The sequence below is a fragment of the Chiloscyllium plagiosum genome, unplaced genomic scaffold (genome assembly GCF_037043375.1).
Source record: "Chiloscyllium plagiosum isolate Xiang-an unplaced genomic scaffold, Cpla_swu_hap1 HiC_scaffold_25, whole genome shotgun sequence".
In the NCBI taxonomy this organism is placed as follows: Eukaryota; Metazoa; Chordata; class Chondrichthyes; order Orectolobiformes; family Hemiscylliidae; genus Chiloscyllium; species Chiloscyllium plagiosum.
This window is the reverse complement of record NW_028270163.1, coordinates 55,221,254-55,236,928: the sequence shown is the minus strand read 5'-3', so window position 1 is coordinate 55,236,928 and position 15,675 is coordinate 55,221,254. Positions and strand designations below refer to the sequence as shown.

General features: G+C 45.4%; 1 protein-coding gene across 2 annotated transcripts in view; it reads left to right on the top strand.

Annotated features, from left to right (window-relative positions):
• LOC122562291 (sodium-coupled monocarboxylate transporter 1-like) overlaps window positions 1-15,675 on the top strand; it is a 161,231-nt gene that overhangs the window by 60,419 nt on the left and 85,137 nt on the right. Inside the window, exons 1-3 of one of the 2 annotated variants that reach the window (XM_043715096.2) lie at window positions 953-1,090; window positions 1,562-1,795; window positions 1,922-1,983. In XM_043715096.2, the coding sequence (XP_043571031.1) occupies window positions 1,650-1,795; window positions 1,922-1,983 (208 nt within the window). In that variant the 5' untranslated portion in view covers window positions 953-1,090; window positions 1,562-1,649. Of the gene's footprint in view, window positions 1-952; window positions 1,091-1,561; window positions 1,796-1,921; window positions 1,984-15,675 lie in introns of those variants that run through there. The other variant, XM_088000750.1, reaches the window with a different exon arrangement.

Below are 15,675 nucleotides of genomic sequence, written 5' to 3'. Positions count from 1 at the left end.
AACCACTTTGTTCAATAGATTTCCCATTTTGCAAGTTATGCCATTTACAACAGAAGAACTGGTTCGTCAACCGTTTTAGATTAGATTACACTACAGTGTGGAAACAGGCCCTTTGGCCCAACAAGTCCACACTGCCCCGCCGAAGTGCGGCTCACCCATACCTCTACATTTACCCCTTACCTAACACTATGGGCAATTTAGCATGGCCAATTCACCTGACCTGCACATCTTTGGATTGAGGGAGGAAACCCACGCAGACACGGGGAGAACGTGCAAACTCCACACAGTCAGTCGCCTGAGGCGGGAATTGAACCGGGGTCTCTGGCGCCGTGAGGCAGCAGTGCCAACCACTGTGCCACCGTGCTGCCCACATTTTATTCTCTTTGTTTCCTCTTCTATTCATTGGTGCTTACTAATTTTCTTCTTTCCTGCTTCAACAGTAATTTCTCTCTTCTGTCACCTTCGGTCATAGAATCTCACTTTTTTCCAAAGAGGAAGACAAGCACAATGGGCTGAATGGGGGAACCTATCACCTTCATCTCCTCCCCCACTCACCCATTGTACTCTATGCTACTTTCTCCCCACCCCCACCCTCCTCTAGCTTATCTCTCCACCCTTCAGGCTCTCTGCCTTTACTCCTGATGAAGGGCTTTTGCCCGAAATGTCGATTTTGCTGAAGCTCCTCGATGCTGCCTGAATTGCTGTGCTCTTCCAGCACCATTGATCCTGAATGGGTTTAATCGTCTAGTGATCAAGAAATATCTTACCTGCATTCATCTCATAGAATTATAAAGTCAATAAAAAGTTAATAGAACAAAAGTCAAAGATTATCTCCACCCTATCTCAAAGCAACATGACATTGGATTGACTTGAAACAAGTAATTATAGCTTGCTATCACTCTTTGAAGATCAAAACAGGCTGCAGCACATCTTTTCCTCAGTCATCAATCGTGGGAACTTGCTTTTGGCTGTAACACATCAACCTGTCGCAGTATATTGTCAATTGAAGTGATATTTTCTGAAGTATATGTGCATATATTTGTGACCGCGAGCAGGCAATTCCAAAGCTTTGGAGATTATTGCACTGAAGGTAAAATTGTGGAAGATGAATAAAACACTTTGATAAGCCAATTACTAAAGAGCACTGTGCTGAAAGGTGGGAAGTAAGATGGCACGGTGGCACAGTGTTTAGCATTGCTGCCTCACAGCGGCAGAGACTTGGGTTCAATTCCTGTCTCAGTCGACTGTCTGTGTGGAGTTTGTATATTTTCCCTGTGTCTGCGTGGGTTTCCTCCTACAGTCAAAAAAAACGTGCAGGTTAGGTGCAAAATTGCCCGTAGTGTTAGGTGTAGGGGAATGGGTCTGGGTGGGGGCGGGTCGGTGTGGACTAGTTGGGCCGAATGGCCTGTTTCCACACTGTAACAAAAAGGGAACTTGACAAATTAAAATGGCATTTTGGATAGTGGGAGGAGCTCCCGATGGCAAACAATTTTATGCGTTATTTATGAATATTTAAACATATTTAAATAAGATTTGTGAAGTAAGTTCTTTTCTGTTGCAGGGAAGAACCACTTTAGGTGCGACTGTTGATCTGTCAGATCGAATAATCATTGCCTCTTCGCGCTGTTGAACTTTATCTTGAGCGCGCTATGGCAGAGAATTATGTCTTTCACGCCTGGGATTATGTTGTTTTTGCCTCTGTACTATTAGTGTCCACTGCAATTGGACTGTTTTATGCTTTTAAACCTGGTGGGGCAAGGCAAAAGACAACGGAAGATTTCCTTTTGGGAAACCGGTAAGCAGAGTTTAAAAATTAGAGATAGTGAATAAACTTAACGAACACGGCGTTCATAGAAAAGTTTTTAAAAATGAAACTTCGTGTCACTTTAATGACTGAATCCTTCCGCTTTGTTTGAAACAGACAAATATCTGCCTATCCAATCGCCTTCTCGTTGGCTGCCAGTTTCATGTCTGCTGTTGCATGTAGGTATTTTTGGCTCCCTCATCAGAAATCACGTAGTGCTAAAGAAATAAAATGTTTGTTTACCATTGTGATTTGACTGTTAAAAAATGAATGGGATGTGGCCACGATTTATCGCCCAGAGAATAGTTAAGAGGGAAGCACTTTGCTGTGAGCCTGGTGTTACGTGTTGGCGAGACTGGGCAAGAATTGCAGTTGCCTTTCCGAAAGAACATTAGAGAACCAGATGGGGTTTTCCTGCCAATTGACAATGGTTTAATGGTCACCCTCAGACTCTTAATTGCAGATTTTTATTAAATTTAAATTCCACTATCTGCCAGCAGGATTCAAACCTGGGTGTTTGGGTTAATAGTTAACACCACTAAGCCATCACTCCCTAACATTACAAACTCACTTCTGAAGCACAGAAGATGGTCCCAGTTTCATGGATTTATGGAGATAGCTGTGTATTTGTGTCTGGTCACAGAACAAGTATTGGGTCAATTTCTTAAATACATTACAATCAAATTGTCAACATGTTTGAATGTTTCACTGAGCATTCTGCTCATTTAACATATGTTTACAGTTTTCCAAGAAATGCTGAATAGATGAAGTATTTTAAAGCACATTTCTGTGTTGCTAGATGTAGTAACTTGAAGTATTTCTTCTGCATGGTCAGTATTTACAATAATATGTCTGTTCTGGTCTATGCTTTTACCTCCAGACTTAACTTTTACAATGGCATCTGACTGACCTCCTACCTTCTGAAACTCTCCTTCTATATCCTAATGTGAATCCTGTTCACCCACAGCCCCTGTTGCTTCCAATCTAGCAATATCTTGAATTTAAAACTTTCATCACAGTGTATAAATTACTGTCATGGCTTCCTCCTCCTCTTTCATTTCTGCTGTATCCTTAAGCCTTACAACCCTCTAAGAACTTGCATTACTCAAGTTTTGGTTTCTATGAATCCCTGAGTTCCTTCACCTCACTGTTGGTGGTTTTGTTTACAAGCTCACTGATTCCTAAACTCTGGAATTCTCCACATTTCCACTTCTGTCTTTTCTTCTTTAAGACAATCTTCCTCTTCCTTTACCTTCCTCTTTTTTGCCGTATTAGCTCCTTATGTCAAATATTTTTCGATAACAGTCCCTGAAGTATTTTGAGATGTTTTATTACGAGTTCTGCAGGTTCCGTATCATTCCAAGAGGTTAGAGTATAAGGAGGTTTGATCTTTATGCTCTCTTAGTCATCAGGTGATTATTAATACCACTGTTATATTGTCATTCTAGAACACTGGATTGGAGGTGTTTGGCTATTTTATTTGAGGGTAGGAAGTTAACACAGTGGTGCCAAAGGTAGATTGTGTTAAATAGAAGTGAAGTTTTAAGTCATTAGTTCTGCTATGATGCACCTTGCAGCGTCATTGAGATTCTCTGACTGATAATTATCCTGGAGCTCTCTGAAATAATTCTACAGAAGATTGTATCCTTTTATTTACACATGGTTGGTCCTTGGCACTGATCCAGTTCTTCAGAGCTGGGTTAACCCAGTACAATCAGGCAACTCATATTCTGTGAGATCCACCTGGCTGACCCTCGTTGTAATCATTACACTCTCCATCATATGTTTCTGTCCAAAGTTAGGACCAGAGAAAGGAAAAAAAAGAGACCATTCAGTCCAGAATGACTGTGCTGTCTAAATAAACTAGCTGCCCAATCTACATTTGCTTTCCTTCAATGATATGTTGCTAAACTTCATTCAATGAATGGTCCTAGCCTTTTGTTTAATGGTGCTATCACCGAGGCCAGAACTGGTGGTGTGAGATAGAATGTACTGCAGAGCCTAGCCCTACCATTCCTACATCAACCTTTTAAGAATTTTGTTATGCTTCAATGACTTTTTATTCTTCAAAATTCAGGAAAATTAAGACTCCATTTACACAATCTTTGTTCACTCCCAAGGATCAGAAGTCACATGACACCAGGTTATAGTCCAACAGGTTTAGAGTCATAGAGATGTACAGCACGGAAACAGACCCTTCGGTCCAATTCATCCATGCCGACCAGATATCCAAACCTAATCTAGTTCCACTTACCAGCACCAGGCCCATATCCCTCCAAACCCTTTCTATTCATACACTCATCCAGATGCCTTTTAAATGTTGTAATTGCACCAGCCTCCAGCACTTCCTCTGGCAGCTCATTCCATACACACACCACCCTATGTGTGAAAATGTTGCCCCTTAGGTCTCTTTTATACCTTTCCCCTCTCACCCCAAACCTATGCCCTCTATGCCCTAGACCCCCTCACCCAAGGGAAAATACTTTGTCTATTTATCCCTATCCATGCCCTTCATGATTTTATAAACCTCTATAAGGTCACCCCTCAGCCTCCAATGCTCCAGGGAAAATAGCCCCAGCCTATTTAGCCTCTCCCTATAGCAGAAATCCTGCAATCCTGGCAACATGCTTGTAAATCTTTTCTGAACCCTTTCAAGCTTCACAACATTCTTTATTTGATCTCACAAGTTATCAGAGTATTGTCCCTTCATCAGGTGAAGTCATCACTCCCAAGAGGAACGTTCCATAATCCTAGCTGACTAATCCTAGTCTGTTGAAATGGCCTAGCAAGCCACTCAGTTTTATCAATTGCTGTGAAGTCTAAATAAAGAAATGAAACCATATGAACCATCAGGCATTGAACTAAGTATGAGAAAAGACAATGGCAGAAACAGCTCTGTCGACCCTGCCAAATCCTCCTTACTAAAAGCTGGGGGCAAGTACCAAAATTGGGAGAGCTGTCTCACAGACTAGACCTTTATACAGGATGTAGGTAAGGGGTGGAAGAGTAGGGCTCAGCTCTGCAGAACGTTCTAGCTACATGTCTCGCACCACAGTTCTGGCCTGGGTGATAGCACCATTAAACAAAAGGCTAGGACCTTTCCATTGAAGGAAAGCAAATGTAGATTGGACAGGTAGTTTATTCAGACAGCACAGTCATTATGGACTGAATGGCCTCTTTCTTCCCTTTCTCTGGTTCTAATTTTGGACAGAAACACATGATGGAGAGTGTGATGATTACAACGAGGTCAGCCAGATGGTCCTCACAAAACATGAGTTCCCTGATTGGGGCTGTTAATTTGGCCAGAGATTATGTTCTGACTCGAAGAAAGCTGGATAATTGTCAAGGACTTTCCACGAGTGCAAAAGGCTGTCTTGGTGACGGGATGCTGTTATTTCAGTGGCAATGAGAGAAAAGCATACTGCTGAAAAAAATTGCAACAGTCATTTTGAGTCGGGATAAAAATTTCTGGGAAGCTTTATTTATGCAATCCTGCCATTGAAGACTTTGCCCAGTATGTGGAAAGAATGCATTTTTTTTCCAGGCAAATGAAATTGGGGCAGATGAAAGGCAACAAATAATTCTCCTGACAATTTGTGGCCTTTTCAGTTATTAGGAGGCTAACCTTTCCTGAGGCAGTGAAGCAACAACCTAATGTAGTCATACTCACGGATTCATACCTTACAGACAGTGCTGAAAAATGTGTTGCTGGAAAAGCGCAGCAGGTCAGGCAGCACCCGAGGAGCAGGAGAATCGACGTTTTGGGCATAAGCCCTTCTTCAGGAATGAGGAAAGTGTGCCAAGCAGGCTAAGATAAAAGGGAGGGAGAAAGGACGTGGGGGAGGGGCGTTGGGAATGCGATAGGTGGAAGGAGGTTAAGGTGAGGGTAATAGGCTGGATTGGGGTTGGGGGCGGAGAGGTCGGGAAGAAGATTGCAGGTCAAGAAGGCGGTGCTGAGTCCGAGGGTTGGGACTGAGATAAGGTGGGGGGAAGAGAAATGAGGAAGCTGGAGAAATCTGCATTCATCCCTTGTGGTTGGAGGGTTCCTAGGCAGAAGATGAGGCGCTCTTCCTCCAGGCGTCGTGTTGCTATGGTCTGGCGATGGAGAAGGCCAAGGACCTGCATGTCCTTGGTGAAGTGGGAGGGGGAGTTAAAGTGTTCAGCCACAGAGCGGTTGGGTTGGTTGGTGCGGGTGTCCCAGAGGTGTTCTATGAAACGTTCTGCAAGTTGGCGGCCTGTCTCCCCAATGTAGAGGAGGCCACATCATGTGCAGGTGCAAGTGAATTTGACGGATATGGAAGGATCCCTTGGGGCCTTGGAGGGAAGTGAGGGGGGAGGTGTGGGCGCAAGTTTTGCTTTTCTTGCGGTTGCAGGGGAAGGTGCCGGGAGTGGAGGTTGGGTTAGTGGGGGATGTGGACCTGACGAGGGAGCCGCGGAGGGAGTGGTCTTTCCGGAAAGCTGATAGGGGAGGGGAGGGAAATATATCCCTGGTGGTGGGGTCTGTTTGGAGGTGGCGGAAATGACGAAGGATGATACGATGTATCTGGAGGTTGGTGGGGTGGTAGGTGAGGACCAGTGGGGTTCTGTCCTGGTGGCGATTGGCAGGGCGGGGTTCAAAGGCGGAGGAGCGGGAAGTGGAGGAGATACGGTGGACAGCATCATCAACCACGTCTGAGGGGAAATTGGGGTCTTTGAAGAAGGAGGCCATCTGGGTTGTTCGGTATTGGAATTGTCCTCCTGGGACCAGATGCGGCGGAAGCGAAGGAATTGGGAATATGGGATGGCATTTTTACAGGGGGCAGGGTGGGAGGAGGTGTAATCTAGGTAGCTGTGGGAGTCGGTCAGTTTATAGTAAATGTCCGTGTTGAGTCGGTCACCCGAGATAGAAATGGAGAGGTCTAGGAAGGGGAGGGAGGAGTCTGAGATGGTCCAGGTAAATTTGAGGTCAGGGTGGAAGGTGTTAGTAAAGTGGATGAATTTTTCAACCTCCTTGTGAGAGCACGAGGCAGCGCCTATACAGTTATCGATGTAGCAGAGGAAAAGGTGGGGGTTGGTGCCAGTGTAGCTGCAGAAGATGGACTGTTCCACATATCCGACGAAGAGGCAGGCATAGCTGGGGCCCACGTGGGTGCCCATGGCTACTCCTTTGGTTTGGTGGAAGTGGGAGGATTGGAAAGAGAAGTTGTTAAGAGTGAGGACCAGTTCAGTCAGTCGAAGGAGGGTGACAGTGGAAGGGTACTGGTTGGTTCGGCGGGAAAGGAAGAAGCGGAGGGCTTTGAGGCCTTCGTGATGGGGGATGGAGGTGTACAAGGACTGGTTGTCCATGGTGAAGATAAGGCGTTGGGGACTGGGGAAGCGAACATCATGGAGGAGGTGGAGGGCGTGGGTGGTGTCCCGAACATAGGTGGGGAGTTCTTGGACTAAGGGGGACAGGACCGTGTCAAGGTATGCAGAGATGAGTTCAGTGGGGCAGGAGCAGGCTGAGACAATGGGTCGGCCGGGGCAGTCAGGTTTGTGGATTTTGGGCAGGAGGTAGAAACGGGCGGTGCGGGGTTGTGGGACTATGAGGTTGGAGGCGGTGGATGGGAGATCCCCTGAAGTGATGAGGTTATGGATGGTCTGGGAATTGATGGTTTGATGGTGGGAGGTGGGGTCATGGTCAAGGGGGCAGTAGGAGGAGGTGTCCGCGAGCTGGCATTTAGCCTCAGCAATGTAAAGATCGGTGCGCCAAACTACCACCGCGCCTCCCTTGTCTGCCGGTTTGATAGTGAGGTTGGGGTTGGAGCGGAGGGAGTGGAGGGCTGCACATTGCGAGGGTGAGAGGTTGGAGTGGGTGAGAGGGGTGGACAGATTGAGGCGGTTAATGTTGCGGCGGCAGTTGGCTATGAAGAGATCGAGGGCGGGTAAGAGGCTAGCACGGGTGGATAGGGTGTGCTGGAGGCGGGGTCGTCAGAGGGTGAGCGAGAATCCTGGTTGAAGAAGTAGGCGCGGAGGTGAAGGCGGCAGAAGAATTGTTCAATGTCTCGCCCCGTGTTGAACTCGTTAATCTGGGAGTGTAGGGGGATGAAGGTGAGGCCACTGCTGAGGACTGATCTTTCATCCTCAGAGAGGGGGAGGTTTGGAGGGATGGTGAAAATACGGCAGGGCTGGGAGTTAGGACCTGGTGTGGGGCTGGAGCTGGGAGTGGGGGCGGGGTTAGGCGTGGAGGCAGGGTTTTTCTTACAGACAGTGTCTCAGCTACCACTATCACCACATAAAAACTGAAAGAACTGCGGATTCTGTAAATCATAAACTAAAACAGAAACTGTTGGAAAAGCTCAGCAGGTCTGGCAGCATCTGTGGAGAGAAGTCAGAGTTAGTGTTTCAGGTTGAGTGACCCTTCCTCAGAATTGGGGAAAGGTCACTCGACCCAAAATGTTAACCTTGATTTCGCTTCACAGATGCTGCCAGACGTGCTGAGCCGATCCAGCAATTCCTGTTTTGTTTAATTCTATTACCATCCCTGAATTTCTCCATCCTACCAGAAAGACAGGTATAGCATGGGTATTGGCATAATGGAAAATAATTGAGGAGGGAGTTGCCCTGCGAGTCCTTAATGAAGTTTTTTGACAGCAGGTTAACCATGGGAAAGGAAATCTCTCAATTACCATGAAGAAAATGTTTGGTATGCTTTCCTTTATTGGTCAGAGTATTGAGTACAGGAGTTGGGAGGTCATGTTGTGGCTGTACAGAACCTTGGTTAGGCTACTGTTGGAATATTGCGTGCAGTTCTGGTCTCCTTCCTATCGGAAAGCTGTTGCGAAACTTGAAAGGGTTCAGTAAAGATTTATAAGGATGTTGCCAAGGTTGGAGGATTTGAGCTACAGGGAGAGGTTGAACAGGCTGGGGCTGTTTCCCCTGGAGCGTTGGAGGCGGAGGGGTGACCTTATAGAGGTTTATAAAATCATGAGGGGCATGGATCAGATAAATAGACAAACTCTTTTCCCTTGGGTAGGGGAGCCCAGAACTAGAGGGCATAGGTTTAGGGTGAGAGGGGAAAGATATAAAAGGGACCTAAAGGGTAACTTTTTCCATGCAGAAGGTGGTATGTGTATGGAATGGGCCGCCAGAGGAAGTGGTGGAGGCTGTAACAATTGTAACATTTAAGAGGCATTTGGTTGGGTATATGAATAGGAAGGGTTTGGAGGGATATGGGCCAGGTGCTGGCAGGTGGGACGAGATTGGGTTGGGATATCTGGTCAGCATGGACGGGTTGGACTGAAGGATCTGTTTCCATACTGTACATCTCTATGACTCTATGACCGTCCTTCTGCAGCTGATGAATCCAGTTGAACAGCACTTGGAAGCACTGAGGGTAACAGGAGCACAGGGTGGGATTTCAATGTCTATTACCAAGAGTGGCTCAGCAACAGCGCTACTGACCAAACACATTGGGTCCTAAAGGATATAACTGCTAGACACGATCTGCAGCAGGTGATGAGGGAACAAACAAGGGGCAAAAACATACTTGACCTCATCCTTACCAATCTAATGGCTGCAGACCCATCTGTCTGTGACAGCAATGTTTAAAGTGACCACCTCACAGTCCTTGTGGAGATGATGTCCTGACTTCACATTGAGAATACCCTCTGGCACCTTCACTGTGCTAAATGGGACAGACTTTGAATAGATCCAGCAGGACCGTATGCCAGGTACAGCACCAGTCGTACCCATAAATAAGGTGTCAACTTGATGAAGCCACCAAATAGGACAATTTGCGTGCCAAACAGCATAAGCAGCAAGTGATAGACAGAGCTAAGCGATCCCACAACCAATGAATTAGATCTAAGCTCTGCAGTTTTACCACAACCAGTCATGAATAGTGGTGGACAATTAAACAATTCACTGGAAAATGCAGCTCTGTGTTTATCCCTATCCTCAATGACAAAGAGCCCAAAGCATAACTGCAAAAGATAAACCTGAAGCATTCACAGCAACCTTCAGCCAGAATTGCTGAGTGGATAATTCATGTGAACAGCCATCAGCCAATTCAGTTAACTCTGTGAAAGGGTTGGAGATACTGGGTACTGCAAACGTTATGGTTCTGACAACTTTCCAACAATAGTCCTGAATACTTTTGCTCCAGAACTTGTCGCTCCCCTAGATAAGCTGTTCCGGTACTTTTACGACATTGGCATCTACCCGACAAAGTGGAATATTGCCCAGGTATGCCCTGTACATAAAAAGCAGGATAAATCCAACCCGGCCAATTGCCACCCGATCAGTCTACTCTCGATCATCAGTAAAATGATGGAATGATGTCATCAACAGTGCTATCAAGCAGCACCTGCTCAGCAGTAACCTGCTCAGTGACGCTCAACTTGGGTTCCACCAGGGTCACTCAGCTCCTGATCTCATTACAGCCTTGGTTCAAACAGGGAAAAAATGCTCAATTCCAGAGAGGAGGTGAAAACGACAGCCCTTGACATCAAGGCTGCATTTCAATGAGTGCAGCATCAAAGAGCCTTGGGAATTGGATGCAAGCTCTCCACTGGTTGGCATCACACCTGGCACACAGGAAGATGGTTGTGATTGTTGGAAGTCAATCATCTCAGCTCCAGGACATCTCTGCAGGAGTTCCTCAGGGTAGTGTCTTAGGCCCAATCATCTTCAGCTCCTGATGAAGGGCTTTTGCCCGAAACGTCGATTTTCATGCTCCTCGGATGCTGTCTGACCTGCTGTGCTTTTCCAGCACTATTCTAATCTTGACTGCTTCATCAATGGCCTTCCCTCCATCATAAGGTCAGTAGTGGGGATAATCGCTAGTGATTGCACAATGTTCAGCACCATTTGCAACTCCTCAAATTTTGATGCTGTTCATGTTCAAATGCACAGAGATCTGGATAATATCCAGACCTGAGCTAACAAGTGGGAAGTAACATTCGCACTACAAAAATGCCAGGCAATGACCACCTCCCATAAGAGACATTTTAATCACCGCCTCTTGATACTCAGTTGTGTTGCTATCACTGAATCTTCCATGGTCAACATCCCGGGTCTACCATTAACCACAGACTCAAATGGGCTTGCCATATGAATATAGTGGCTACAAGAGCAGGTCAGAGGCCAGGTGAGTAGTTCCTTAAAGTCTGTCCAGTACCTACAAGTCACAAGTCAGGAGGGTGATGGAATATTTCCTACTTGCCTAGTTGGGTAAGCTTCAACAACACTTAAGAAGCTTGACACAGTCTCGGACATAGCAACCCATTTCTTTGACACCACATCCATAAACGTCCACACCCTCCTCCACCAACGCTCAGCAGCAGCAGTGAGTACCATCTGCATGATGCACTGCAGAAATTCACAAAGGTCCTTATAGCACCTGCCAGCACCTTCCAAACCCATGACCACTTCCATCAAAATGACAAGGGCAGCAGATACATAGGAACACCATCCCCCTCAAGTTCCCTTCCAAGCCACTCACCATCCTGACTTGGGTCAAAATCCTGGAATTCCCTCCTTAATGGCATAGTGGGTCAAGCCAAAACAGGTGGACTGCAGCGGTTCAAGAAGGCAGCTCACCACCACCCTCTTAAGAGCAACTAGGGACGGACAATAAATGCTGGCCCAGCCAGGAACATCTACATCCTATGAGCAAAAAAAAACATTCTCTGTTCATGCCAGTATATTACTTCTCTGCATATGAACCTCTTATATATAACTTGATTGGATGCCTTCTGCAGATGAATAGGAAGGATTTGGAGGGTGCTGGCAGGTGGGACAAGATTGGGTTGGGATATCTGGTCAGCAGGGACGGGTTGGACCAAAGGGTCTGTTTCCATGCTGTATATCTCTATGACTCTATGACATGCAATGGTTCCCATTGTTTTTCTCTGATAATTGAATCCTCAAACTCCCAATAGGTTTCTCAAAAATGATTTTCCTTTCATATATCCACTCTGCTACTTCTTTCCATCTCTATAACTTGAGCTAATTTGAACCCTGAGCTGGCTCATCTACTGACAAATCCTCATTCATGCATTTTTAAATTTTAATTATTCCAATGCAATCCTGGCCTATCCCTCACATTTTCTACTCCATATATTTGAGGCCATCCAAAACTCCATAACCTCTTCTATCCATGTCCTCACTCTTCAAACCCATTCAGCCATCACAATAGAGAAAATGGTAAAAGAGGGGGTGGTGTGGCCCTGTTAGTCAAGAACAGTATTGCAGTTGCAGAAAAGATGCTTGAGGACTCCTCTACTGAGGTAGTATGGGTTAAGATTAGAAGCAGGAAAGGAGAGGTTACCCTGTTGGGAGTTTTCTATAGGCCTCCAAATAGTTCCAGAGGAGTAAAGAATAGGATAGCAAAGATGATCCTAAATAGGAGCGAGAGTGACAGGGTAGTTGTTATTGGGGACTTTAACTTCCCAAATATTGACTGGGAATACTATAGTTCGGGTATTTTAGATGGCTCAGGTTTTGTCCAATGCATGCAGGAGAATTTCCTGACACAGTGTGCAGACAGGCCAACAAGAGGCAAGGCCACATTGGATTTAGTACTGGGTAATGAACCTAGCTAGGTGTTAGATTTGGAGGTAGGTGAGCATTTGATGATAGTGATCAATTTGATTATGTTTACTCTAGTGATGGAAACGGATAGGTGTCTACCGCAGGGCAAGAATTACAGCTGGGGGGAAAGGCAGTTACGATGATATTAGACAAGTGCAGGTCCTTGGTAAATATGTACCGGTCAGGCAGGGAAGAAGTTGTTGAGCACGGGAACCATGGTTTACTAAGGAAGTTGAAGCTGTCTTCAAGAGGAAGAAGAAGGCTTATGTTAGAATGAGATGTGAGGGCTCAGTTAGGGAGCTTGAGAGTTACAGGTTAGCCAGGAAAGACCTAAACAGAGATCTAAGAGGAGGGGACATGTGAAGTCATTGGCAGGTAGGATCAAGGAAAACCCTAAGGCTTCCTATAGCTATATTAGGAATAAAAGAATGACTAGGATAAGATTAGGGCCAGTCAAGCACAGTCGTGGGAAGTTTTGCGTGGAGTCAGAAGAGGTAGGGGAAGCACTAAATGAATACTTTTGTCAGTATGTACACTAGAAAAAGACAATGTGGTCAAGGATAATACTGAGATATAGGCTACTAGATTAGATAGGATTGCGATGCATAAGGAGGAAGTGTTAGTAATTCTGGAAAGTGTAAAAATAGATAAGTCACCTGGACTGGATGGGATTTATCCCAAGATTCTCTGGGAAGCCAGGGAGGAGATTGCCGAGCCTTTGGCTTTGATCTTTATGTCAACATTGTCTACATGAATAGTGCAGAAGACTGGAGGATAGCAAATATTGTCCCTTGTTCAAGAAGGGCAATAGGGACAATCCTGGAAATTATAGATCTGTGAGCCTTACTTTGGTTTTGGGTAAAATGTTTGAAAGGGTTATAAGAGATAGGATTTATAATCTTCTAGAGAGGAATAAGTTGATTAGGGATAGTCAACACAGATTTGTGAAGGGTAGGTCATGCCTCACAAACCTTATTGAGTTCTTTGAGAAGGTGACCAAACAGGTGGGTGAGGATACAGTGGTTGATGTGATATATATGGATTTCAGGAAGGTGTTTGATAAGGTTCCCCACAGGAGGCTATTGCACAAAATACAGAGGCATGGGATTGAGGGTGATTTTAACGGTTTGGATCAGAAACTGGCTAGCTAAGAGAAGACAGAGGGTGGTGGTTGATGGGAAATATTCATCCTAGAGTTCAGTTACTAGTGGGGTACCACAAAGATCTGTTTTGGGTTCACTGTTGTTTGTCATTTTTATAAATGATCTGGATGAGGGCATAGAAGGGTGGGTTAGTAAATTTGCAGATGACACTAAGGTCAATAGAGTTGTGGATAGTGATGAAGAGTGTTGTAGGTTACAGAGAGACAGAGATAAGCTGCAGAGCTGGGCTGAGAGGTGGCAAATAGAGTTTAATGCGGAAAAGTGTGAGGTGATTCACTTTGGAAGGAGTAACAGGAATGCAGAGTACTGGGCTAATGGTAAGATCCTTGGCAGCGTAGATGAGCAGAGAGATCTCGGTGTCCAGGTTGATAGGGATTGTTAATAGGGTATTCGGTGTGTTAGCTTTTATTGGTAGAGGGGTTGAGTTTTGGAACCATGAGATCATGCTGCAGCTGTACAAAATTCTGATGCAGCCACATATGGAGTAATGTGTTCAGTTCTGGTCACCTCAATATCAGAAGGATATAGAAGCTTTGGAAAGGATTCAGAAGAGATTTACTGGAATGTTGCCTGGTATGGACGGAATATCTTACCAGGAAAGGCTGAGGGACTTGAGGCTGTTTTTGTTGGAGAGAAGAATATAAAATAATCAGAGGGTTAGATAGGGTGGACAGTGAGACCCTTTTTTCTCGGATGGCGATGGCTAGCACAAGGGGACATAGCTTTAAACTGAGAGGTTAGAGATATAGGACAGATGTCAAAGGTAATTTCTTTACTCAGAGAGTAGTAGGGGTGTGGAATGCCCTGCCTGCAACAGTAGTGGACTCACCAACTTTAAGGGCATTTAAATGAACATTGAACATGCATATGGACGAGAATAGAATAGTGTAGGTTAGATAGGCTTCAGATTGGTTCCACAGGTCAGTGCAAAATCGAGAGTCGAAGGGCCTGTACTGTGCTGTGATGTTCTGTGTTCTATGTTCTATGCTGGGTTGGTCTTGCAGTTAAGCATTACCCTAAATCTCTCAAACACGTGTTCAAATTACTCCTTTGCACTGCTTGTTCTAACTCTAAATGTCTCCAGCCTTACAAATCTCTGACATAGTCTGCACGCCTCTCTTGAATTTAAGTGTTCCATCATTGATAGTTGTGCCTTCAGATGCCTGGACTCGAGGGTCTAAAAGCTTGGATCCATCTGCCTCTAAAACATTCTGCCCTTAGGGCATTCCTTCAAACCTAATTTGTCATAGAGTCATAGAGATGTACAGCATGGAAACAGACCCTTCGGTCCCACCCGTCCATGCTGACCAGATATCCCAACTCAATCTTGTCCTACTTGCCAGCACCCGGCCCATATCCCTCCAAACCCTTCCTATTCATATACCCATCCAAATGCCTTTTGAATGTTGCAATTGTACCAGCCTCCACCACTTCCTCTGGCAGCTCATTACATACACGTACCACCCTCTGCGTGAAAAGGTTGCCCCTTAGGTCTCTTTTATATCTTTCCCCTCTTACCCTAAACCTATTCCCTCTAGTTCTGGACTCCCCCACCCCAGGGAAAAGACTTTGTCTATTTATCCTATCCATGCCCCTCATGATTTTATAAACCTCTAAAAGGTCACCCCTCAGCCTCCAACGCTCCAGAGAAAACAGCCCCAGCCTGTTCAGCCTCTCCCTATAGGTCAAATCCTCCAACCCTGGCAACATCCTTGGAAATCTTTTCTGAACCCTTTCAAGTTTCACAACATCTTTCCCATAGGAAGGAGACCAGAATTGCATGCAATATTCTAACAGTGGCCTAACCAATGTCCTGTACAGCCACAACATGACCTCCCAACTCCTGTACTCAATACTCTGACCAATAAAAGAAAGCATACCAAACGCCTTCTTCACTATCCTATCTACCTGCGACTCCACTTTCAAGGAGCTATGAACCTGCATCTAAGGTCTCTTTGTTCAGCAACACTCCCTAGGACCTTACCATTAAGTGTAAAAGTCCTGCTAAGATTTGCTTTCCCAAAATGCAGCACCTTACATTTATCTGAATTAAATTCCATCTGCCACTTCTCGGCCCATTGGCCCATCTGATCAAGATTCTGTTGTAATCTGAGGTAACCTTCTTCGCTGTCCACTACACCTCCAATTTTGGTG